Source organism: Brassica rapa, chromosome A06 (assembly GCF_000309985.2).
Source record: "Brassica rapa cultivar Chiifu-401-42 chromosome A06, CAAS_Brap_v3.01, whole genome shotgun sequence".
Lineage (NCBI taxonomy): Eukaryota > Viridiplantae > Streptophyta > Magnoliopsida > Brassicales > Brassicaceae > Brassica > Brassica rapa.
The window spans coordinates 23,704,496-23,728,486 of record NC_024800.2 but is presented as its reverse complement, the minus strand read 5'-3'; the positions used below and the strand labels follow the sequence as shown (position 1 = coordinate 23,728,486).

At 35.6% G+C, this 23,991-nt stretch overlaps 5 protein-coding genes across 5 annotated transcripts; 1 reads left to right on the top strand and 4 right to left on the bottom strand.

Annotated features, from left to right (window-relative positions):
- Window positions 1-342: 342 nt before the first annotated feature.
- Window positions 343-1,257, bottom strand: LOC103875018 (FCS-Like Zinc finger 15). The gene is made up of 2 exons (XM_009153463.3): window positions 925-1,257; window positions 343-826 (listed from the first exon to the last, which is right to left on the bottom strand). The coding sequence occupies exons 1-2, from the start codon at window positions 1,152-1,154 to the stop codon at window positions 640-642; spliced, it is 417 nt and encodes a 138-aa protein (XP_009151711.1). The 5' UTR covers window positions 1,155-1,257; the 3' UTR covers window positions 343-639.
- Window positions 1,258-1,501: 244 nt separating this feature from the next.
- Window positions 1,502-7,981, top strand: LOC103875019 (protein DETOXIFICATION 55). Its single transcript, XM_009153464.3, has 2 exons — window positions 1,502-6,268; window positions 6,376-7,981. The coding sequence occupies exons 1-2, from the start codon at window positions 6,203-6,205 to the stop codon at window positions 7,813-7,815; spliced, it is 1,506 nt and encodes a 501-aa protein (XP_009151712.1). The 5' UTR covers window positions 1,502-6,202; the 3' UTR covers window positions 7,816-7,981.
- A 909-nt stretch (window positions 7,982-8,890) lies between these two features.
- Window positions 8,891-13,194, bottom strand: LOC103875041 (agamous-like MADS-box protein AGL97). The gene is made up of 2 exons (XM_033273821.1): window positions 12,895-13,194; window positions 8,891-11,426 (listed from the first exon to the last, which is right to left on the bottom strand). Exon 2 carries the CDS (start codon window positions 11,265-11,267, stop codon window positions 10,482-10,484), a length of 786 nt encoding a protein of 261 aa, XP_033129712.1. The 5' UTR covers window positions 11,268-11,426; window positions 12,895-13,194; the 3' UTR covers window positions 8,891-10,481.
- A 257-nt stretch (window positions 13,195-13,451) lies between these two features.
- Window positions 13,452-14,890, bottom strand: LOC103875020. Its single transcript, XM_009153466.3, has 2 exons — window positions 14,230-14,890; window positions 13,452-14,160 (listed from the first exon to the last, which is right to left on the bottom strand). Exons 1-2 carry the CDS (start codon window positions 14,317-14,319, stop codon window positions 13,687-13,689), a joined length of 564 nt encoding a protein of 187 aa, XP_009151714.2. The 5' UTR covers window positions 14,320-14,890; the 3' UTR covers window positions 13,452-13,686.
- Window positions 14,891-15,209: 319 nt separating this feature from the next.
- On the bottom strand, window positions 15,210-19,388 carry LOC103875021 (sucrose synthase 2). Its single transcript, XM_009153467.2, has 14 exons — window positions 19,211-19,388; window positions 18,897-19,029; window positions 18,676-18,827; window positions 18,402-18,594; window positions 18,197-18,315; window positions 17,901-18,117; window positions 17,565-17,660; window positions 17,298-17,471; window positions 16,931-17,214; window positions 16,625-16,849; window positions 16,051-16,372; window positions 15,732-15,976; window positions 15,501-15,639; window positions 15,210-15,425 (listed from the first exon to the last, which is right to left on the bottom strand). Exons 1-14 carry the CDS (start codon window positions 19,297-19,299, stop codon window positions 15,390-15,392), a joined length of 2,424 nt encoding a protein of 807 aa, XP_009151715.1. The 5' UTR covers window positions 19,300-19,388; the 3' UTR covers window positions 15,210-15,389.
- Between the last annotated feature and the right edge of the window lie 4,603 nt (window positions 19,389-23,991).

Here is a 23,991-nt window from a genome sequence, read left to right as displayed (position 1 = left end):
CAAAAAAAAAATCATATAAATAAATTCAAATATACGTTTAACTGCGACACACACAAATATATTGAAACATATGTCGGTCAAAAGCTTTAAGATTCTCCCAGCAAATTCGCATGAAACCAAAGAGAATATCTCTATTTGTATTATAATATAAAGAGCATTTATTTAGTAGTATTTTTTTCACTACGTGTTATTTGGGTTGTCGCTTTGTGGATTAGATCAACAAAGTCTATCACTAACCACTACTATACTACAAAATCCCTTTTATCCTAAAATTCATGAGGAGGTCATCTTCTTTGAAGCTATACGTTAACCTAATAAAGATAAAGTTGCATGGTGGAAACAAAACAAATAAACTCTCTACTTTAAGTCTTTAACTTAGTTCCATCAAACATTAACTACAGAGTTGGTGACAATACGTTGATAATGTAGGCAAAAAAAGGTAAGCTTCATGAGAAAGAAGTAAAGAACCAAATAAATAGAAACTAGGTGCTCCCACTCCCATAGATATGTAAACAAGAAATACCGAAAACACCCTTCAGGTTTTACATCTCATAAAACAAAACGACAAAAATAAGTCCAAAGGGTGGAAAAGTCAAATAACACTTTTCAGTTTGCAATGCTCTCTCCAAAACCGCCTGCTCAGTTTCTCGTATCACGACGGTGACGGTGACGGTGAAGACCACCGCCTGAAGACGCCGGCGCCGGAGAGTCAGACTTCGTCTTATTGACAGCCATGAAGGAACAGTTCTCTCTTCTAAAGCTTTCTTCTTCGTCCATGACCATCTGCTTCGATCTACACTCCACGCTACAGAAACCTCTATCACCTCTGACGGATTCATGCCAAAACAAAAACACATCAGAGAAACATTAACAAAAGTCGTGTAATAAAAAAAAATGATTTATTTACGTTCGTCGATGACTTACTTGTACATGTAGATATCTTTCGCTGGAAGAAGTTTCCTTTTACAGAGAAAACAATGTTTGAGAAACCCAGAATCCGGATAAGAACTACCACGGCGGAGATCAGAGGCGATGGCGGTGACCACGACGGTGGATTTGTTGACAACCTGATGCGGTTTGGGACTAACAAAGCCGTTGCTGAGAGTGTTGTTGTTAGAAGACTCCAAAACAATACTTAGTCCCACCATTTTCATCTCTTTTATCTCATTATCTATTCTTCTTCCTTTATGGTTTCGAGATTTTTCAGGTGTTATAATGGCGAGAGGAAGAAGAAGAAGAAGTTTTGGTAATGAAAATGTTTTAATAAAATGGTTATAAAGATGTATAGAGGATAGGTGGGACCTACAAGTGTACTACGTGAGGACGATTGATTTGATTTCTTTTGCTTGATACTCGCCACGTGTTTATCCTCCTCCAGTCCTCTTCATGACTTGTGTAACTTTTCTTCTTCTTTTTTTACCTCAAGTTTTTTGCTTTTGATAATTTCTCAAAAGTTATCTAGTTTGATTTTGTCGTTTTGTGTGTGTTTCATAAGTCTACTATGAGAGAGTTTATTTATTCGTGTTACGTTTCAAAGGATCTTCACTTTTGCTGATGATTTTAGAAGATAAGAAGACATCAAAATAAAGAGACAAAAGGCTTGGCAACAAACACGTGGGTCAGAGTTCTTATATGGCCCATATAGTTAAAGGCTACAAACACGCTATTTCGATAAAGGCCCAAACCTTGATATACTTCCATCACTCGATTTTCTTTTCTTTTTGTTCATTTTCTTTTGAATATTTTGGTATCGGCTGAACACTAATCACAGTCAATCTCGTGCTCTGAAATCTGAATAGCTTCAATATTTTCACTTTTTTTCATTGATTATAATGCACAAAACCAGCTAAGTATGGTCAATCTTATTCAGGACTAGTGGTATTCCGGCGCGTAAGTTCGTATGTTTTATTATGAAATAATTTTACAATTCATTTATGGTTTCAGTGAAGAAAATATGTTTAAAAATATGAAAATAAAAAATATGTTTGAAAGAAAATGAGATTTTTCCGATTCATTTGATAGTGATTAGCGACTGTAATGTATTGCTTTGTTTCGAAATTGCTTAGTGCACAGTAGAATAGCATAAGTGGTTATGACTAATCGATTCAATAAAAGTATAATAAAAAAAAGATAACAAAGTTATTATAGTTGGAATTCAAACATAAAGTAAGGTTGATGTTTTATTTAAAAAAACATATTTATACTGTTAAGTACCATGTGGACAATATATAGAAGGAACGACATTTAAAATTTTATTTTAGAGAGTAATCTGAATTTAAACGTGTGTAACGTCTTATTTGATTTTTGGTAAGAAACTAATTTTGGTAATGGAACATATATATTAGGAAATGTGGTAAAACATTTATATTTTTTTGTTTGAAAATTAAAACGAAAAATAAAAAAACAGTATGCAAATGAAACTGAAAATTGGAACATAAGAAACTCCCTTATAAATTATAATAACGCTAAATCATAGTGACTTTTCCTACATATGGGATAACTTATGTTTGTACGAAGCCATTGATCAATGCAACGGAAATGTAAACTATAGCCGCAAGTAAAAGAGCATTTTTCTTTGCAAAAAAAATTAAATTCTTTGCTGTTTTTGTTGATATCAACAAACGTTACTGTTTAATTCAAAGGTTAGCGTAAATAGTAGCCATAAAAGGGAATTAGTGGGGAAATAATAATAGAACGATATGAAATAAGTAAAAACATGAAACAAATTCATCTTTTTTTTTTTGTAAAGAGCTTTCAAATTAAAATACTAAAAACATACAATGTGTATTTGAAACAACCATAAAATTTTAAAAAATATGATGAAACATGCCTCATATTCAACCAAACATTAGCTTACATGGGAGAATACTTATGATTTATAAGCTTGATGAAACAAGAGAGAGATGAAACTACTAGGGAGGATGGAAGGTAATTTCTACGGCCCCGACGACCTCTTTTACCTTTTCATCTTACCCTTCATCTTACCGTTTTCCATTCAATAAAAATCTTTCTATAAATATGATAAGAAATGAACGAAATAGATTCATTTCGTTCACTAATTATCATAATTGTAAATGAAAGTATAGGAAGGTTTTTATTTTATTTTTAAGGAATTGATGTGAAACCTATGGAATGATAAGTTTTTGTGTGAAATTACTGGAATTAACCATTCTAAATGCTTTTCATTCCACAAATTTATAGTTCCGTTGTAGCTTATGTTGGTTCAAATGTTATGTTGGTTCCTTTTATTTCCTGAACCACTTTTAAAACTTTTAATTTTCAAATTTCTTTATGTACGTTAACAACTTAACATTATTTTCTGTTTCAAATAATGGCCTCTTCTTATGTTATATAATGTGTAGGGAGATGTGGGGTTGTTGGTTTAGATACAAGCAAAGGTTAATTGTGAAAAGCACCACTCTTATTGTTGATGATTAGACTACTAAACATCATGACTCTAAACAAACACACATCAACATAATTAAGTTTTCACGTTGATATTATTGCAAACATGATGCTAGTGAATCTAATATTTTTACTTGGAATATGAATATCAGTGTGAACTTTCAGTCTCTTAATCCGTTTATATTAGTGGATTACCAACCACACATCATAACCAAACTGGACTTAAATAGAGAAAAAGTCGACATTGTATTGCATGGTCGTCGATTATGATTTATTCTGTTTCTCAAAATCTGCAGAGTAACTTCAAGTTTACTTATGATTGAACATGTGATTAATCTTCAAAGATTACATCGTAGACAAGACATAGTAACTAAGAGACATGCATGGTTGCCAATTATGACCCAGTTGCTGTCGTTTACTTTACACAAATGCCTTTGCTTTTCTAATTCATTCGTTTATCCCATTCACCACCCCCCCCCCCCCCCCCCCCAGTTTCTTCCTTATATAGTTCTGTACAATATTGTGTTTTCTCGTCTGAAGGGGTGATCTATGAACATTAATGGGGACTGATGAGGCCAAGTGATACACAAATCCAAAAGATAACTGAATGGAGTTTTTGTTCTTTTGGTCAATTCATCTCGTCAAAGCCGGTATTATTAATGTTGCTAGTATATGCTTCTATGGGGAAGGGTAAAGCGTCAACTCGAACATGGTTTCAAATCAGATTATGTTAATTTTTACACTTAACAAACTCAAAACCAGTATAGATTATTATTTTAATATATTTATCAGCTCATCTGATACTATTAATTTACGCAAGTTGTATTGAATTTCCTCCTCCATCTAGTCTATTCATCTGCCGTTATAAAGTCAATTGGTCAATAATTAAACAACAGCGAATAATTTGATTATGACAAATGTCTCAAACCGGATCTTAACATTTGACTTTTTCTTTGCTTTTCAAGATATTCCATTAATTACTGCTTGATTAGTTATGGTGAATGGGTTCACCCCAAAATCTAGTCAAATTATATGAACTAGTAAGCCACAATGTGGACAACATATAGAATAATTTATTAATGTTTCCATTATAGAAATTTGTTCAATGTGTAATCATTATAGCATTATGTTAAGAGTCTAAAAGCACATTAGAAATGTCGGATATGTGAATAACAAAGGAGAAGACTTAAGTGCTATATCTAGTGAGAAATGTCTAACCATGCACGGTTCCATTAAAGGATATTACTATCCATCACAGTTCACCAATTCTAAAACATTTTGGTTTTAAACTAACATTATGTTTACTATAGGATTTTACTATATGAGTTTAGGAAGTAGACCAAGCCTTATATCACACAAACAATGTCACACAAGGTTAGGCATATGTCTATGCGTGAGTTACGTGTAAATTGAGAGATATCGAGATCAACGATGGAGATGTAAGTAGGAGCAATAGGCCACGTGCGGGAGAAGCGAAAGAATAGAAGAAGTGTATATTAGTGAGGAAAGGATAGATGATATGTTTCCTTTGTATAAGGGGAACATCACGACTCTGTCTCTATTTGTACTTCTCCTTCACTACTTGTGTTTCTGTTAATTTTCACTTGGTTTTCTCCCAACCTAAAAGATAATTCTAAGGAACTATATGTAATTATGAATATCAGTATATGTTTTTAAAATTATGTCTTTAAAATCTTTTCAAACAAACTGTATAAATATATCAATTGTGATGATTATTGGTTATTTTTCTATGTAAGCAAAGGCATGATGTAAAATGTCATTTGTATACAAGGAGTGGAGTGGGAGTAAGAAATAAAAGGAGAGAAAAAGGTATACATAATTTACAATTCGATTCTATGTTGATAATAACAGTGAGAGGGAGACAAGACATTGAGCTATACCTAATTTTAACTAGTTTCATTTCTAGCCTGATGGACCAATCATATCACTTTCTACGAATATCTTTAGTTTGGCTCCATAAATATCTTTATCAACATTATTTTAGAAAAAAAGGGAAATCAAAGGAAGTTCTATGCATAATCTTTTTGAGCATAAAGATTAAATTTTAGGTCAATCAATCTTAACTTCTTATAGTGATTTTTTTGTAAAAATGCAGATTCGGTTAACAAAATCTGATGATGATAGTTTACTTTCTCCTGTAAGATTTTAAACCAAAGAAAAGTTTACGTTATTTGGCACCTCATTTTATTGAATACTGCATAATAGTTGTTGCTGCAGCTTCTGAAGATTAGTATAGGCATCAATATGAAATTTGGTTATAATAAAACTCCACTCCTTAGCAACAATTTATTTTAGATGATTTGAAAATTTTACAAAAAGATAATCATATAATGGAACTTTGTACTAAGTTGATCAGCGCATGTTGTGAACAAATTTGATTTGAGTTTTTGTTATTTATTGTTTTTTTTGAACAAGTTCTTCATTGTTTTGTTGTATTAAATTGCCACATACCTATACTTTCGTTTGTTTATGTGACGCTTTATGTACGAAAAAATCTGATTCAGATTTCGTACTTTTGTGGTCAAGAAAATCTCTAATTTAATCACAAATATGGACAGAGAGTCATCTTTACTAACTAAAAAATATGGATTGTTTCTAATTAATTCCGTCTGCATGTTTCCCCTCTAAGAAAAGAATAACAAAATAATGATTTTTTTTTTTGAAATCCCCACCATGCGAAACTACCATGCTACTAAACACACAAAAAATCTATATAAAAGGGCATCTTCTCTTCATATTTTGAAATCCCTCATCTCAATCAAAACAAACTCTAACAATGGTGGCAGAAGAAGACTCAAGTCTCACAAATCTCCAACACAAGTATAGCCCGACAATGCCAGAGGTATCTTATTATATCTAAAATATCTATTCTCAGTACAGCCTCCATCAATGTTTAAATATATCCACTTATATAATTTAATTTTATTATTCCAATTTATATTTAAAAAGGTGGTGGAGGAGATGAAGAAAATTTGGGACATAAGTTTCCCGGTGGCCGCCATGAGCCTATTAAACTACCTAAAGAACATGACCTCCGTCGCGTGTATGGGCCGACTAGGTAGCCTCGAGCTGGCCGGAGGAGCATTAGCCGTCGGATTCACAAACATAACCGGGTACTCCGTTCTCTCCGGTTTAGCCACCGGTATGGAACCACTTTGTGGCCAAGCCATAGGCTCTAAAAACCCTTCACTCGCTTCCTTGACCCTCAAGCGAACCATCTTTCTCCTCCTCTTAGCTTCTCTTCCCATCTCTCTCCTCTGGCTGAGCCTCCAACCTCTAATGCTAATCCTCCGCCAACAAGAAGACATCACACGTGTCGCATCTCTCTATTGCTCCTTCTCTCTGCCTGATCTCCTAGCTAATAGCTTCCTTCATCCTTTACGTATTTACTTGCGTTGTAAAGGCACCACGTGGCCTTTGATGTGGTGCACGTTAATCTCCGTCCTTCTTCATCTCCCCATTACTGCTTTCTTCACGTTTTACATCTCACTCGGCGTCGCTGGAGTCGCGGTCTCGTCTTTTCTCACCAACTTCATCTCCTTGTTGCTTCTTCTTTGCTACATCTACTTGGAAGAACATAAAAGCGACAAAACCAGTTCCTCACTTTGTCTTAAAATGCCGTTGCTACAGTCTAGTTCGAGAAACTCTTGCAATGATGAAGTGTGGTCAACGCTGATCAAGTTCGCGGTCCCAAGCTGTATAGCGGTTTGTTTGGAGTGGTGGTGGTACGAGTTCATGACGGTCCTCGCCGGCTATCTCCCGGAGCCAAGGGTGGCGCTAGCGGCGGCCGCCATCGTGATCCAGACGACGTCGTTGATGTATACAATCCCCACGGCGCTCTCCGCCGCGGTTTCCACGAGGGTGAGCAACGAGTTGGGAGCAGGACGGCCGGAGAAGGCAAGGACGGCGGCGGCAGTAGCGGTCGTAGCCGCCGTGGCCGTATCTGTGTTCGGACTTGTGGGGACCACCGTTGGGAGAAAGGCTTGGGGGAGAGTTTTCACGGCGGATGGATTTGTCCTGGAGCTGACCGCGGCGGTTCTTCCAGTGATCGGAGCTTGTGAGCTTGCCAACTGTCCTCAAACTACAAGCTGCGGGATCCTACGTGGCAGTGCGAGGCCACGTGTAGGAGCTAAGATTAATTTCTACGCCTTTTATGTAGTTGGAGCACCAGTGGCTGTTATTTTAGCGTTTGTGTGGGGCTTAAACTTCATGGGCCTATGCTATGGCCTACTCGGGGCCCAGATCGTTTGTGCAATCTCTATTTTGACCGTTGTCTATAAGACAGATTGGAACAAAGAGTCCTTGAAGGCTCATGACTTGGTAGGCAAAAACGTCATTTTACCTGATATTGATCAAATTATTGTCAAATGTGAAGAAGGCATACACTAACAGAGTGTTGTTTGTTGTTCATACCATCTCTATTTCTGTTTCATTGATTTCTTTCTGTTTCTAAAATTTTCCATATATTAAAAACACATACATGTTACACATATAAACACTGCTTCTTGTAACAGTTCAATGAATAGTAAAAGCGGCCAAATTTTTTTTCTTAACACTCGTTCATTGCTATATACTTGACTTGTCTCAATTTAATTGATCCCACATAATCATTCTAGATACATTGATATAAATGTCTTCGTTGGACAAGGAGAGAATGTAAAACTGTATATGGCAAGAAAAAAAAATTCTGAAGATATTGCATTATTGAAGCGAGTGGATCATGGATTGCGTGATGACGATTTCGATGGATTCGATTGGCAATGACCATGACGTGAGTATATAAGGGGTGCGTGAGTGTATATAGAGCTACCGAACCACATGGAAAAACAAGAACTAATTGGCCGGAACACATGTGCAAGCATGTGGATGTGTACCCATACCAAAATAGGCATCATATAGTGTCCTTGTGGCTTCTCGCTTCTTTTCTTCGCCTTAATTATCTTTCACAACAACTAAAGCTTTTAAGCTCATTCTTTAGAATTATAGAATCTTTAAACTGAGATATACTATTCTCATTTTCATTCATTTTAATCCAAACCAATGTTCTAAAGTTGGTAGTGGAATAGCCGGAGCGAAATAAACTAGTTAGTACGTACGTTTAGTGCGCTTCTGAAAAAAAAAGCATTCATGTCAGTATGTCACACTCACAATTTTGAGTTACAAAAGTATTCTAAACTTTGAGTATTATCACTGAGATATAAATAATTTTAAGTGATCGAATAAGTCACTGAGAAACAATTCATGAATAATCCAGAATATATAGATTTTTATAGAAAACAATAATCTTTTAGTTAAGATTAGAGAAGATTAATTGATGAGGATGCAATAATCGCATGTCTTAATCTATGTGGGTGTAGGGAGGGAATAAAGAGTGAGACACATCATGTGTTTGTTTCCTTTGTTGTTAACAAAATCACTTTACACTTTTGGCTTCCAAGTGCGCATTCGCAAAGCCTTGATGTTGTATGGACGCGAGTGTGCACTGCATGTCGGTTTGATTAAAAAGCGCTAGAAATAAAAAAAATCGGTTTCCGAAACCGGGAAACAACAAAAAATCCTCCACGACCCGCCTTAAACCGGAGTAATTATATCGAATAGTTGAAACGTATTTCAAACTTCCAAAAAAACCACAGTAGAAGTTGGCGCTTTGCTTCCCCATAACTTGCAACGACACAATTTCTCTCTACCATGGCGATCAAAATCGCTTCACTGTTGACTCTCTTCTTACTCAACGCAGCCTCAATCTCCCATTCCACAGGTTCGTCTTCCATCTTTGTTTCTCATTTATGAAGGGTTAATGTACCCATCTGTCTGTGTTGAATGCATCGTGGTTGAAGCTGTGATGAATGCATCGTGGTTCTTCCCATGGATGCATTTGGAAACAACAGTTCGTTTTCCGGGAAGAAGATGGAGCTTCAGGGGTTAATTTCTTCACTTGTCTCTGGATTTTATGACTTTGATGCTGATGTGGTGGGGAAAGAGACCGGTTTGTCCATACCGGTAGCAAATTTCCAGTTTAAGTACATAGAGCCAGGGATACAGTTTTAATGGAGCATAATAAGAGCATGTATGGTATGCCATATGAGTATTCAGTGTATATAAGCCAGTATTTCCGTGGCATGATGCTACTTTTTGCTTCTTTGGTGAGTGTTCTATGCAACTCAGCTAACACATCAAGTTTCACCACATGGAACTTTGTCGATAACAATGATGGGGGACATATACAGGTAGCTATCTTGCCATGGACGTTGGCACTTAGAGCAAGAGCATCAGTTAACCCCCCTTGGGGTTCATCTTTTCAATTTTTTATTATTAAATTTTTTTCTTTTTTTTTTGATTTAAAAAAAAAAAAAACTAGACCAATCGCGGGCCGCCACGACACGTGAAGCCCGCGCTACAGTGATGAACTTTAGGAAAGAGGGGTTCACGCGGGAGAGGCGGGACGAGCCAAAGTCATCGGTTATGCTTATTTTAATATATTTTTTTTCGTAAAATGTGCTACCCCTGTGAACCCCCGCTGCGCATGCCCTTACTGAATGTGTGTATCCTTTGACAGTAAACATATTCAACCTTGCCCCTTTGATGTAAATATGTATTGCAGTAAGTCCATTACTTCTTTTCTTCCACCATTATCTTTAGCTTCTGATTCTCCCATAACTTAGGTGAATGCTTTCAAGAGACTATGATGATGCAGTTAACGTGTGCGAAGATGAGTCAATCTCTTTGTACTCACTTGATAAGGACTACTTTACTATTAATCAAAGGAAAGCTGAACCCGTTTGAGTCCCATACTACGAAAATTGATTGAGGTCAAACTAGACCCAAACGTTACATATAGATAAGACATATATCTCTAGTAATAATTAATCAAACTAAGCCCTACTCATAATGATCGCGTGTTATACATAAATAAGAAATGCTATTAACTTTAAACGGTAGCAATGGTTTGCTATGAAACACCTAAGCTTTGTCTTCAACACCTTCAGAGTTAGAGATCGCGAGCAGCTTCAAAGTTGATGAAAAGACTTCCCGCAGTCTCATGAATCTCTTGAGTACTAATAATCGAATGCTGAGCTTTCATAAGACGTCTCCAAATCTATCAGTCCATCAATATTCATGAGATGATCCATCGCTTGATCAGACCTATCCAAACTTCCACTTAATCCGTTTATGTTGTTGTCCTCCTTAGCACAAAAACTATCACAAATGGCCAGGATCTGCTTTTGCTCTTCAGTAATCTTGTTACAACCCGCAGGTGAATCGTCATCAGGGATGCAACAAACTGCTTGGAGATTTAGGGTTCCATCCGGTTCTTGAGTTTCCTTGTGTAACACGACATCCCTCTTCGTCATCTCGTTGTTCTTTAGGTCTTCCTCTCTTTGCTTATAATTACTGACAAAGTCTCCAGAACGCAGTTTACTCAACATCCTCTCCATGGCCTTGACAGCGTCCATCAACTCTCGAGGATCCTTTGATTCACAAAGACTCTCCTTCTCCCACCACAACTCTAACCCGAGTTCCTTGCGAGCCATCAATACACCAATGTCCTCTTCCATCGGCTCTTCCCGAACAGGAGCAAGACGCTGTCCCATGAGATAAGCATTCACGACGGCATCCACGGAAGAGTGACCGAAGGAGAAGAAAGAGACGTTGGACTGCGAAGAAGGAGGAGTCGCCAAGATTGCTATCTGTGCGTCGGCGAGTAGACAGAGCTGCGCGGCTTTGCTGTGAAGTCCGGAACAGCGTTTGGAGAAAGTAGTCGCGCGATACTCTCTCTTCGAGATCTTTTCCATCTTATCGATCTTTCTCTTAGTGCCTCCTCCTCCTACTCTTTTCACCATTCTTGTTTTCGTTCACGTACAGTGAGAGAGATAGAGAGAGAGCAAGTAATAATAATAGGAGAGCTTTTTCCTTTTTTTTTTTTTTTTTTTTTTTTTGTGAGAGTAGTTTCTTTTGCGTCTGAAGTGATCTCGATGGCCTCTCCCCCTCTGTATTATATAGACTAGAGATTTTTTCCGCGCTTCGCGCGGATTGTGTCTTATAAATTTATTTTATTTATAATATTATTTGTCGGTTTGTTTCTTTTACATTAATTTTTTTGTTTTTCCAATGTTAATTTTTCTTAATTTAAATTTATATGTTTATAGTTTTTCTTTTTTCTGGTTGTAGATGGAGAATTATATTTTTTATTGATGGTTTTTGTATGTGACATAAACTTTTTGAAATTTTAAAATAATGTTATATATAGTACAATTAACACATTAAAGAAGAGAAACATATTTAAGCACATTTTATACAGGTTTTATATACATAATTTTAAACATTATATATGTATATATTATAAGTTTGAAACATGTAAATGCTTTCTAAAGTTAAATACTTGTTCTGAATTTACATAACTTATCGAAAGTTTTATCTTTTTTAAATTTAAATCACAGAAAAAAATCAAAAAGTCAGTATAGATGGGTTTTCTTGGGCTTTTAAATCAACACTGAAAATTTACATGAATCATATAACAACAGTTTTATAAACAACTCGATAAAATTTGACCGAGCCAAAGATTTTCACACAATATGTTCTTTCTTCTTCAAATTGCGAAGAGCCTATAGGTACAAGAAAAAAATCATAATTTTTGTTTTCACTTATATAACATTTTTTTTTCCTTTACACACGGAATTTATTACACTGCTATAAGCAATTGAGAACTCTATTCATATAAGATTCACATCTATGCATTTTGACAAAGAAGAATTTTAGCCATCTTTAGTTTCAGAATGAATCAACTTCAGTCATATACACTATATTTTCTCTATGATTCAAATTTTACAATTTTAATATATGTGCAGATTTCCATGTGAAAAAACACGCACGCCATCTATCGTTCAACCTATTACTTTTTCCAAAGTAAATACTATAATCCTCGTTTGGTTAGCTCCACAAACTAATCTCTTTGGATCAGTGTAACCTTTCAGAAAATGATAATCTTAACATCTTACAAAAAAAACAACAAATATTGACTTATTTATATGAATATATATTATTTTAAATCATTATAGTGGACGAAGAAAGCACCATAATTTGTACAACAAATTTTCTTAGATTCAATTCATCATATTCACCATTTTACCATTTTAATTACATAATTTTATATGAGCTTCTTTACCTTTCCCGGTTATTTTTTCTTTATTTATAACTACAATATAAAGTTATAAACTATATATATATTATAAATTAATAATTTATTTACTCTTAAAGTAACGATTAAAAATAGAACATAATTCAATATAGATATATGATTCTATTAATAAATTAGCAGTTACAAATTTGAAATTTTTAGAAATATCAAAAGTTTTATATTAGTTAATTATCTTCTAAATGATATTTATTTTTAATTCTTTTTGGATGAGAATATTTTGGTTGAAGTGGATAGTCTCAAAAGCCTTGAATTTAGTCCCTTTTATATAGTAGGATTATATGGAGTAGTGCTTCACAAGAAAAGGAAATACTCGAAACCCAATTTTGGTTGTAGCCCTAGTCAAACCGGTTTCGGTTTAACTTAACCAAAATATATAACTAGAACACGACTTGGTTGTTCAGAGTTTATTCAACATTATGAAGCCGAATTACTTTACTCATCGACAGTCTAAACCAAATAAATTGAATTTCAGGTTCTTCGGTTTACATTATTACTAAACCGATTAAACGGAAATTTAATTGGCGCCAAAACTCCGGTCGATAAACTGATAGGAGTTGAATCCCAAATAATCACACACCTAGACAAACCAACTTTTTTTCTTGTCAATATGAATATTCAACTAAACATAGCACTTTCCATGATAAATGAAATGAAGCTACTCACCAAATGTTTTTATTTTTATTTTTGAGAATTACTTACTTACCAGATGTTATTAACATTGAATTATAACTTACTTACCAGATGTTATTAGCTTGTTTCCTATCAAACTGAATTTCGACACAAAAATTGGATGCAACTACAAATGATGAGTACAAATTTGACAGCATCATATTAAATATCAAACTATAAATTACGACGTTCTTGTTTAGCTGCCCCCACGGCCAAGGCACACATCCTTAATTTATGTAATGGATTTATAATTTATCAATCAATAGGGCCAGAAGGACCCCAAACAAAAAATAAAACCTTGCATTTTTTCTTATAAATTAAATAACCCACACATCCCACCCAAATATGTAACTTAAAACTTTATTTCATTTTCGTCCATCCCGATAATGTTTAAATCACGTGACCAAGTAAAGAGGACCCGACCTAGAAGAAGATGCATTGCTCCTCTGTTGCCGCTCCATGTTAAGCTCCCGTAGACTCATATACGGAACAGCAGCTGGCGTCGACGTCAGCGAAGAAGGTCTTATCGTTCGGTACGGTGTGCTCGAACCGCTCCAGCTCTCCGTCACGTAAACCGGACCAGATATCGAACCGGGTCCGACTGATGAGGCGCGAAAGTTCCTAGCCCTCGCCATGTGAACGTCGAGTTCCATCTCCACGTCTCCTTCTCCGGCGTAATGACCGTCTCGCCTTCGCCATTTCCGCCAGCTGAAGAAGAGCAAAGCGTTTTTCAAGAACCAGCGCTTCTTCTTCTTGTGGAGAGCGGTTCGGATCAGATCATCCTTAGATATAGGTTTCTGGAGCTTGAACTGATGTATACTGTCAATGGAGGGAGTTTCTTTCTTGTGCTTCCTCGCTTCTTCCAAAACCTTATAACAAAGAAAACTTGAAACTAGAGAAACATGGAGGAGGAGGAGAAGGAAGAAGAGAAGAAGAACCTGAAAGTAGTCGATCTGGGGATCGAAGCCATAGTCGCTGAAGTGATGAGAGAGGGGCATGGGAGGAACATGGGAAGTGTTGTTTGACATCTGTTCTTACTTACTACTACTACTTGGAGAGGAGCGTGAGTGGGTTTTAATGGGTTTACTTTAAAGAGGCTGGATAGACAAAAGGTGGAGAAAGAGCTGTTTGCTTTGGTTCAATGCTCTTGCAACTATCTTGTCCCTTTCCACCTTCTTTTTCGGTTTCTACATCCCACAAATAATTTCCAACTATATGTTTTTAGAAAGGGACCTTCGTTACATAAACTAAACTGGTAACTTGTAGTCTCTACCACCAGATGATGTAGCTAGTAGTTAAAGACATCATTGATGAGTCTCTCACCAAAATCTATCACTAAATTATATTTAATATTTAACTAAAATTCTTAAGAAATTGGAAATTTCACATGAGTTTCTTAAATTTTTTAAAAACTCATCAACTAAATATTAACTAGTGAGAAACTATGGCGAAAGATTCACTAATGCGGATGGACTAAGTGGAGTGGAATGTTTAGTTTTTTTGTACTACTAGTTCTGAGTTTTGGTTGAAAAATGCTTTATATGCCATGTTTGTAAATTATCAAAGGTCAGTTTAAGGCCTAGATAGAGATAAGGAAGATTCAAACTCTTATTGTTTCTTTTTTTGTTATAAAAAACTTGTATTCTGTAGTGATCACGCTGTGAATGATTTCTAATAATAGGGTCATGATCATCTGAATCTTTCTAAAGTTACACAAATGATTTTTTGTTATTATACAATATACAACAGTACATTTTGTTGTTGTTGGTTTTGACTTTTGAGTATCTCAAGATGCATTGAACATTTATTAGTAGCAAGGAAATCTCATGGGCCCTTCCTAACATTCATTGTTCTCCTTCATTTACTGGTCACAAACAGCATGTGATCTTTTTCTATCAAACTTTTACTACACGACAAGTTATTTAATGCCGAGCTTAGAACTCAACGATACTTGTTATTCATATCAAGAAAACAACCGGAAAAGTCTGAAAACCAAACTAGTCATGGAAACAAAAGCCGACAGTAGCTTCTTTATTCAAAGATAACAGAAACACACAACAGGGAGTGCAGCAAGTATTAGAATCCAACCATAGCTTGCTCAATGCTCATCAGTTGCCAGTGGGATTGAATTGGCCTGCAAAACCAGAAAAAAAAATGATCATGTGAACTAGGCGAAGAACTTTAAAGAAGAAGAGTGAATTACACTGACCAGATCACGGAACTTGAGAGAGTAAAACATCTCTAGGTAACGCCTTGTTTCTCTCCTTTCAAGCTTAGACACATGTTTCCAGAATGAATAGACACCAGCCAGCGTAAGCAGCCTCTCTGAGTACTTCTTCCATGTGTACCTATACATGCACAAACCCCTTAATGAAGCAATCATATTGGTGAAGCCATTAAGATTCTTTTGTTGAGCCTGTCAAGAAAAAAAGGGGTGAACCTTTCATAGATTCGCTTAAGCCCTCCATCAGAGATCTTCTCCCAGTGACTTGGATCAGCGTTGCAGGTCTCGAAGAAGCTGACCAAAGTAGTTGCAACCTGTTCTGGATGATATGGGTCGATGTGGAAGCCAGAAACTCCATTCTCGATGATCTCCGCAGGTCCACCATGACAGGTAGCAAACGTTGGGAGCCCACAAGTCATTGATTCCACAACTGTGAGCCCAAAAGCTTCATAGAAAGCAGGCTGTGGTGCGAAAAGAGAGAAAAAATGAGTCTGTAAACCTTACAAAGATTCTAAATGTTTATCTTTCATGTTACCTGAACAAAAACACCTTTAGTGTCTGCGATATAACGGTAAAGCTCACCGTTCCGAGCACGGTTCATTTGAGCAGCTATCCACCTGAACTCACCGTGTAAACCATACTGCTTGATCAGGCTGTGCATCTTTTGTATCTCAGCCATTTCCTCTCTGTCCCTTGACTGATTCACGTCCACGTAGCCACCTACTACAACAAGATTCGCAACCTCTCTCAGCTTACCGTTCTTGGCATAGCATTCAACTAGCCCAGTCAAGTTTTTCACTCTGTCAAGTCTGGCCATGGAGAAAATGATTGGCTTCGTCTGGTCGCTCAGAAAACCACTGTGTTAGACATGCAAGCAGATCCAGTTAATACCTGGTTGTCTTAGTCAGGGCCGGTACTGAAATATTGGCCTATAGCCTCCAAAATTTTTGAAAAAGTTAAATAGACGTAGACCACCAAATTTGTAATAATTTTTTTTTATTAAAATATTTACTAAATCGTCTAAGACTCTCAAAATTTCAGAACCGGCTCTGGTCTTAGTTTCTTTGTTATATATTGGTAAAAATCAGAATCATTGTAAAAGGACTTACACATGCTCAACATTCTGTTCACTGCTAAACAGAAGCTCTTCAATAGACTCATGAAGGGCAGTGAGTCTTCTTTCGTTGTCAGAATAAGGAAAGTATATGGTCATATCAGCTCCTGGTGAGACTATATTAAACTTGGGATCAAAGACATTGATTCCGTGAACAACTCTGTAAAGACCAGGAAGAGTGAAAGCTGTGTGGCTTTCATATTGCCCAACTTTGTTTTTGCTGCACAAAAAAGCAAAACAGACATCAAACCACAACTCCGGGAGACAATGCATGCATTTGAATATTTGGATGACATATTACCTTCCAGCGATCTCTTGGTATGTGCTGGTGATGATGAAATCAGCATTATTCATGGCAATTAGATCCGCAGTGAACTGACTTGCGAAGTGATACTTATCTTCATGGTTTCTCCAGTAAATGTCAGACTCTGGATACTTGGTTTTCTCCAAAGCATGAGCAATATTGCACTGTATGACACCTAGCTTACAAGCTAACAAAGAAGCCACGAGATTCCCATCACTGTAGTTGCCAATGATGAGATTTGGCACACCTTGCAACTCCGCAGCAATTTCATTTGATGCATCCTAATCACACATAGAAGCAAAGTGTAAAGCCCATAACGTAAAAGAAAAGGTGCATGCATAGACTACATTATACAAGTGCTAACCTCAGCGAAAGTCTCCAGGTATGGCCAGACATCAAACCTCGAGATCCACTTACGAAGAATGCCCTTTTCAGTCCGAAACGGTATTCGGAGAATATGTGCGTGTTCTGTACCGCTTACTTTTTCTAACCTCTGGTTGCATGTTGTTCCTTCTGCTTCTGGTATCAACCTTGTTACCTATAGAAGCCCAGCATGGAAACATAAACGTAAACTGAAACTTGAATGCTAAATTTTTGTTCAACTAAGTAAATAGTAAGGAAGCAAATATACAATGAGAATCTTTGGAGTAACATCCAGTCCTTGCTTCTGTATCCTGAGGAGCATCTCGCTTTCCAAAGCACGTACTTGATCAAGAATGTAGACAACCTGTAAAGCTCAACAGTAGTATATAAGTTTAATCAACAGATAACCAGCAAGTTACCACACATAGCCCCTGAAACTTTGGGAGGTTAGAGGCTAAATTAGTAAAGGTTTAATAAATATATATTTTTTACAAATTTAGATGTCTATGTAATTTTCTTCAAATGTCATAGGCTAATGTTTCATTTGGCTATACCCAAGACCGGCCCTATTACTGCATATATGGAAGATTTTGATCAAGTCTACCTGTCCACCAGTATCAGGAAGACCCAAGACATTGGCTTGGCCAAAGTAGCCATGCGGAGACAAAATCACGACATTGAACACCATAGGGATCCTTCCAAGAAACGTCTCTAAGACAGAAGGATCAGGTGCCTGGAGTATGTCCAGAAGGAGATGCACCATTTCTGAAACCTTCTGTGACGTGTCACCCCATCCCCTCTCAAATCCCATCCCTTGTAGTCTTCACCAAAGTACAACGTCCAAATAAGGAAAATGATTAAAAAAAAAATGGACATGCAGAGAATGGCGAAAGATCATACTCAAATTCGAATTCAGAGTATGGTGTAGCCAGAGGAAGTTTAGAGAGGAACTCCTCTGCCCTCGCCAAAGCTTCCTGAAGTGTGCGGATATTCAGTATTCGATCATTCAGCATCATGGCCTGCATTTTACATAGAGAGTACATAGTCACTGTTCTATACTAAATATAACATAAACTAAGTTAAAAGTGTAGAAAAAAAAACTAACACGGCCGTCATGTTTGTGAGTGCGGAGAAACTCAAGCAAAGGCTCCAAGCTATCTTTGTTACGGAACATGATTGAAGAGAGGTGACGGTTGAGGAACTGAACCCCATTCCCAATGGATGATGACCGAGTTGGACGAGGAAACGTTGCATTGAATGGTTCGAAATCAAGCTCAAGAAGATAATTCCCATTGGCACTTATAAAGAAAAAAGGTTTAGACTTTTAAGCATCTATAAGCAGAGAAGTAATATACATATACACACAAGATTTTACTTACTGGCCGTTAACGAGCTCTTCCTTGAACCGAAGATACTCAGAAACAGTTAAATGGTCTACGCTCAGCTCGTAGACATTCACACGGACATATTCTCTAACACCAGGTCGGGGACGAATCGCCAGCGCAACAAAGGGAGGCAAAACAATAGCTTCCTGAAAAGTGTATTAAACATTTAGATATATAGACCGAGACATATGATATAGTTATGCTATAGTTTTCACCTCTGCAGACTGCAGAACTTTCATGAATGGACGATTCTTAAGATCTTCTGTAGTTCCATCCACTTTGACAGTCTTGAGGAACTCGTCAATCAGCTGGTGGGACTGCAGTATCCCTTTCCCCTGAGCTACGTATCTAAACATAGCAAACCAAAGCATTACTCCTCCTGAGACTAACCACAACACACATGCAAGTAAAACGAACTAACTTTTTTTTTTAACATGCTCTACTCTCAACTGTTGAAAGTTGACAAAGTGACAATGCATGTACTGAACTTATATATGTAACGCATATTCAGTAAGAGAGAGAGAGATACCTGGAAAAGAGAGAGAGGAGCTCATTGCGTTGAGCAGAGATGGCGTCGTGAACCCATTCACGCATCGTCTCGAACCTACCCGTCGGCATGATTTTCTCTCAGAGGCAGAAAAAACACAAACACTTGAAATGTACAATCCAGAAGGAGATGTAACTTGTGGAAGAACCCACTATAGGATCATGTGTGTATTATAGCCGGGGCTGAAGAAAGGCCATTTTTAGGGTTCCTGTAACTTGGTGAGAAGTGGCGAACGAGGAAGACACTTGGCGGGGGGCAGATGAAGAAAACCGTGGGCGAGATTCTTAGAGCGTAACGCCCGCTGTGGTGGTGGGCCTCCGGCACGTGAAAGTCACGCTCCAATCGGAGTTCCATGCGCTGATTCTACACTAAACGACTAGGCAGTGGTTTGTTAAACCAATTTGTTACACATGAAAGCCCGCCAAAGTCACCGTTTTATACGATGAGAATCGGAAACTTCTATATTTAACTAGAGTCTTTGTCCGCGCTACGCGCGGAAAATGGGGTTGAAGAAATAATTAAGTAACATTTTTTAATATTATTAAGAATTTATTTGCGAAGTTCAATTATGTTTTGTTTGGAAGTTGACATTTTCTATAAGTTTTTGACATAGGTGGATGGATTAAAATGTCAGGAAATAGATGATAATAAATTGGTTTAAAGGAAGAAAACAGATGAGAAAATATTTTGTTGCAGTCAAGCATAATGTAAGATATTGAGGAACAATAATGTTTTTAGGTTGAAAGAATTGTATACCATAAAAGTCACACCTATCAAAGCCACATGTGCGATCAAGTTTGATAACTCAATTAGTTATGAAAAGATACCGTGAAGAATATATTATTATAATTCACTTAAACTTACAATCATAAAACTTTGGTTTGAACGCTGGTGGATTACATATCTGGTGGACTACGAAATACATTCATAATTTAAAATGGTATGATTTTGAATAAGGAAATATTATATCTTAGGAGTCATGACACACCTTTTGGTTTGTTGCGTGATCCGAGTGGACGTCCTCTTTTTCTTTTATGTGTGTTCCCTGTAGAAGTTTGGAAACAAAAAATTTTAGGTGTTAAAATTATTTTATTTTTTTTTGCAAAAGAGCTTGAATTTTTCTTTTTTTGAGGAGTTGGTTGCATTGTTATCCCGTGGCAATGGAATAGGGAATGGATGCTTGTGCATGGTCGGATTAGTAAATATTTTAAAGTTTTTTATTTTGTCGAATAAGTATATTTATGAATTTGGCTACTTAACGGGAGTTAGGGGATTTGGGGTTTAAGTAGCATAATATTGGCATTATGTAATATTGACATGACTATTAATATTGATGACACATTGTATGGCTAAATATGACATATATAATTATATTTAATGTTAATTTATAATTTTGGTTAAGGTAATAACTCATATATTACAATTCATGTTGATATATTTTTTAGTAAACTTTCAAATTATGATAATAATTCATACATCATCACTAAAAAAATATATTCGAATATGATAATAAAATTTCGAAATATTGTTTTGTTTTAATATAATTAACAACTTCATAACTAAACTTAAAAAAAAAACAAAATTCTATACTTAAATAAATACTTAATCGTTAAATCTTTAGTATTTTATATATCAACAACTTTAAAAAAATTAGTTTTAATTTTTGATAACTATACAATTATTTATACAAATTTATTTATTTTAAGTAACCAAAATAGATAGATAGAAAAATCTATCTAAGTCTAAGATTTTAGATATATACATATATATTCTTAAAATAATTTCAGGAAACAAATCTATTTTTATTTTAAGTTTAGTTAATTTATATGTAGTTAATTCTATTATATGTAGTTAAAACAAATACTAAAATACAATTCTTGGTATAGCATAAAAATAATTCAATGAAAAAAATAATCTATGATTTTGTAAAAATTGATTACTAACCTTCTTTAGTTTTATCAGATTTGTCGAGAGCAGCTTCATCCCATCTATAGTGAAATTCTTAATTTTGTAGTTTATATGTAATTATACTACAATATATTTTAATTTATATTTTATTAGGTTATCAAAACGATATATGAGTTATGTATTTAAAAATATTTTCATCGTTTATATGGTTGTTGTGTTTTCAGGAATTTTCAATTTACGTTCCTTCAAGACTTTTGATCTTAAGTTTTGCAAGGCTTTTGAATTTTTTTAGAACAATACGACTTATCATTCGAAATTGGAAGATGCTATTATTATTATTTACTTGCGAATTCTGTCAGCAATTTGTTATAAGAAGAATTCACCAGCTATACTCTTCAGCCATTCGATCACTATTTTAGTAATTCGAATGAGTTAGAATTTTATAATATCTGAGGAGACAAAAAATTGGGTGAAAGCCATTTGTATTATATTTTTTTGTGAGGGTGGCATTAAGTTTGGTTATTAAAAATATATGAACTATTTTTAATTCCATTACAAAAGACATTACTCTGTACATATGTCAGGCTCAATATAACAGAAAGATCATGTGGGTGGAGATTATTATATTTTTCTATTTAATACTACAGAAGTACGTATTTTACGTACCTGCAGTTTCCAAAGGGGGTGTAGGAAGTGGGTTCTCCTCCATTCCTTTCATATCTGGACCTTAGAAGAAAACCAATTGTCAGTTAGAGAGTCATATTAAGATTTGTATTCTGTTGGCTTGTAAAAGAATTTCTTACACTTACGTAGTCTCTTGGAGTAGTGTTTGGTTAGAGCTTGGTAGACAGTTCCTATGGTGATTTCACTATTGATTTTGATAATAAGAAACAGAAAGCTGGGTTTTTTTTTGTAATGTTTTTAGAAATGGTTTAATTCTCTCGGAGGAAGTTGAAGAAGGATGTTAATGACTAAGATATGATAATATTTTTTTTACGTTATTGGAAGAAAATAACATTTACTCTCTTGGGTTTGACTTGTTCTATAAGGCCTTAATTTATGCTATTCAATACGTTTGTTAATTCTTTTATTTTAGTTTTTTAAAATAATTGAAAATGAGATTATTCTTGTCGTTAATTGATAGATTCTGCTGCTTTTACGTGAAAATCAAAATCTATATTATCAGTCTAGATTGTCTTCTTACCTTCTCTACATGATCTCATGAGCAAGTTCTTTCGCACTCTGTGGAGATGAATACGATTCGAACTTTGAATTCATGGAGAAATTGATGTTTAACATTCATTTGATAGATATAGAATGAAACATTAATTCTGTGAGGACATGGTGCTATAGCTATATTTATAGTTTTGAAGGGTTAATAGATCGTTAGCCCAAACTTTACCAATTGATCATCATGTTAAAGGCCATCAACCGACCATGCCAACAAATATCATTAAAGAATGCTGCTATTATTTTCGTTCTAGATCAAGAAATTGTTGAACCCAATTTCCAAATGCCTCATTGTGTATTTTTTTGAATAAATTAACCTCTAACTAAAAAGATTTATATACTTTATTTTGATGCTACCATACGAAATCAGACTACAATCCAATTTCTTGTGCTTAGATTTTCTTCCTTCTTTTTATGGAAAAAGTTCATGTTAACGCATGTTCAATTTCTCAGGCGTTAGATGCAATTATTTGAAATGACATTACTTCTTTTTTTAATAAGGCATTGTATTTTGTGGACACACACTTTTCTAGCAGCTATTGACCACCAATCTATCTTTTATATTTTCTAAATGTATTTTAAAACTTTTTTTTCAAAAAATACCAAAAGAATATCGAGATGGAACTATCTTCCATCTATTTAGATTTTAGTTCAGTTCAAATTTCTTCCATCATTTCAAAGTTCTAAATAATTAACTAAGCAGAGTGCATAACACATGATCATTAACTCGTAATCATTCAAAGTAGTAAAAATTTTGGCAAGTGAAATAAACTCTGGAAAGCAGAAACTGAAAGAAAATCATGAGTCTATAATAAATCTGAAAACAAACACTTAAACTGCAATGAACCTTGCAAGCTTTGAGAACGCTTACGCAAGCTCTAATTCCCACACTTGGAGCGCTTAGCATTCTCTATCTCAGCACTGTAACAACTCCTTTTACTCCCCTCTGCAGAATCCACATGGCTTTTGGATGTTTCCTCCAAAGTTGTTGAGTTTATAAATTACAGTTCCCTGCAATAACATAAGCAAAACCAATATAAGTAACCAAAGAACGTCTTGAATCAAAAAGTGGGAACATTTAACAAAACAAAACATAAACATCAATTAATCACAGAGTGTCCTTCTTAAAGTAGTTTAGTGAAAAAAGTAACTGACTTTGTGAACTAATATATATATGAATACGTTAAGAGATGATATAAATAGCTAAAGCTTCTCCTTAGAGATTCTTCTAACTTATCTAAGCATAGTGGTATCCAACTGCTGTACCTGTTCGTCGATGAGCATCATCTCCAGGCCAATAATCGTCTTCTTCACTGGGTTCCAAGCCTCTTAGAAATGGATGAGCCGGAATCGCAACTGAGCTTCGTGGTGACCCAGTGAGACATCTTTGAAGAACATGAGTTTTTCATCGTGATTGAAGGAGACAATGGACTTTCCATTTGATTTCATCGCCATGGATCGAGGTTTGAGTGGTTCTAGGGTTTTGATTTGAACACAGGAAGAAGAACAGTATATAAAGAAGGAGGAAAGGAGGGAGCCGAAACGAAATCATAAAGATCAAATTGATTGATCGAAGTGGAGTCGAGAATTGAATGTGTGAAAGTGAATCGATGAGAACTCAGCCG

Excerpts from the sequence above, each read along its gene's own strand:
- LOC103875021 (XM_009153467.2), bottom strand. The coding sequence starts at position 19,299 with ATGCCGACGGGTAGGTTCGAGACGATGCGTGAATGGGTTCACGACGCC. Across the intron at positions 18,595-18,675 it reads GAAGAGCTCGTTAACGGCCA|TGCCAATGGGAATTATCTTC; the intron begins GTAAGTAAAATC and ends TTTCTTTATAAG. Across the intron at positions 17,215-17,297 it reads ACCTGGAGACTTTCGCTGAG|GATGCATCAAATGAAATTGC; the intron begins GTTAGCACTTGT and ends ATGTGTGATTAG.
- LOC103875020 (XM_009153466.3), bottom strand. The coding sequence starts at position 14,319 with ATGTCAAACAACACTTCCCATGTTCCTCCCATGCCCCTCTCTCATCAC. Across the intron at positions 14,161-14,229 it reads CCCAGATCGACTACTTTCAG|GTTTTGGAAGAAGCGAGGAA; the intron begins GTTCTTCTTCTC and ends CTTTGTTATAAG.
- LOC103875019 (XM_009153464.3), top strand. The coding sequence starts at position 6,203 with ATGGTGGCAGAAGAAGACTCAAGTCTCACAAATCTCCAACACAAGTAT. Across the intron at positions 6,269-6,375 it reads ATAGCCCGACAATGCCAGAG|GTGGTGGAGGAGATGAAGAA; the intron begins GTATCTTATTAT and ends ATATTTAAAAAG.
- LOC103875041 (XM_033273821.1), bottom strand. The coding sequence starts at position 11,267 with ATGGTGAAAAGAGTAGGAGGAGGAGGCACTAAGAGAAAGATCGATAAG.
- LOC103875018 (XM_009153463.3), bottom strand. The coding sequence starts at position 1,154 with ATGAAAATGGTGGGACTAAGTATTGTTTTGGAGTCTTCTAACAACAAC. Across the intron at positions 827-924 it reads AAAGATATCTACATGTACAA|AGGTGATAGAGGTTTCTGTA; the intron begins GTAAGTCATCGA and ends TGAATCCGTCAG.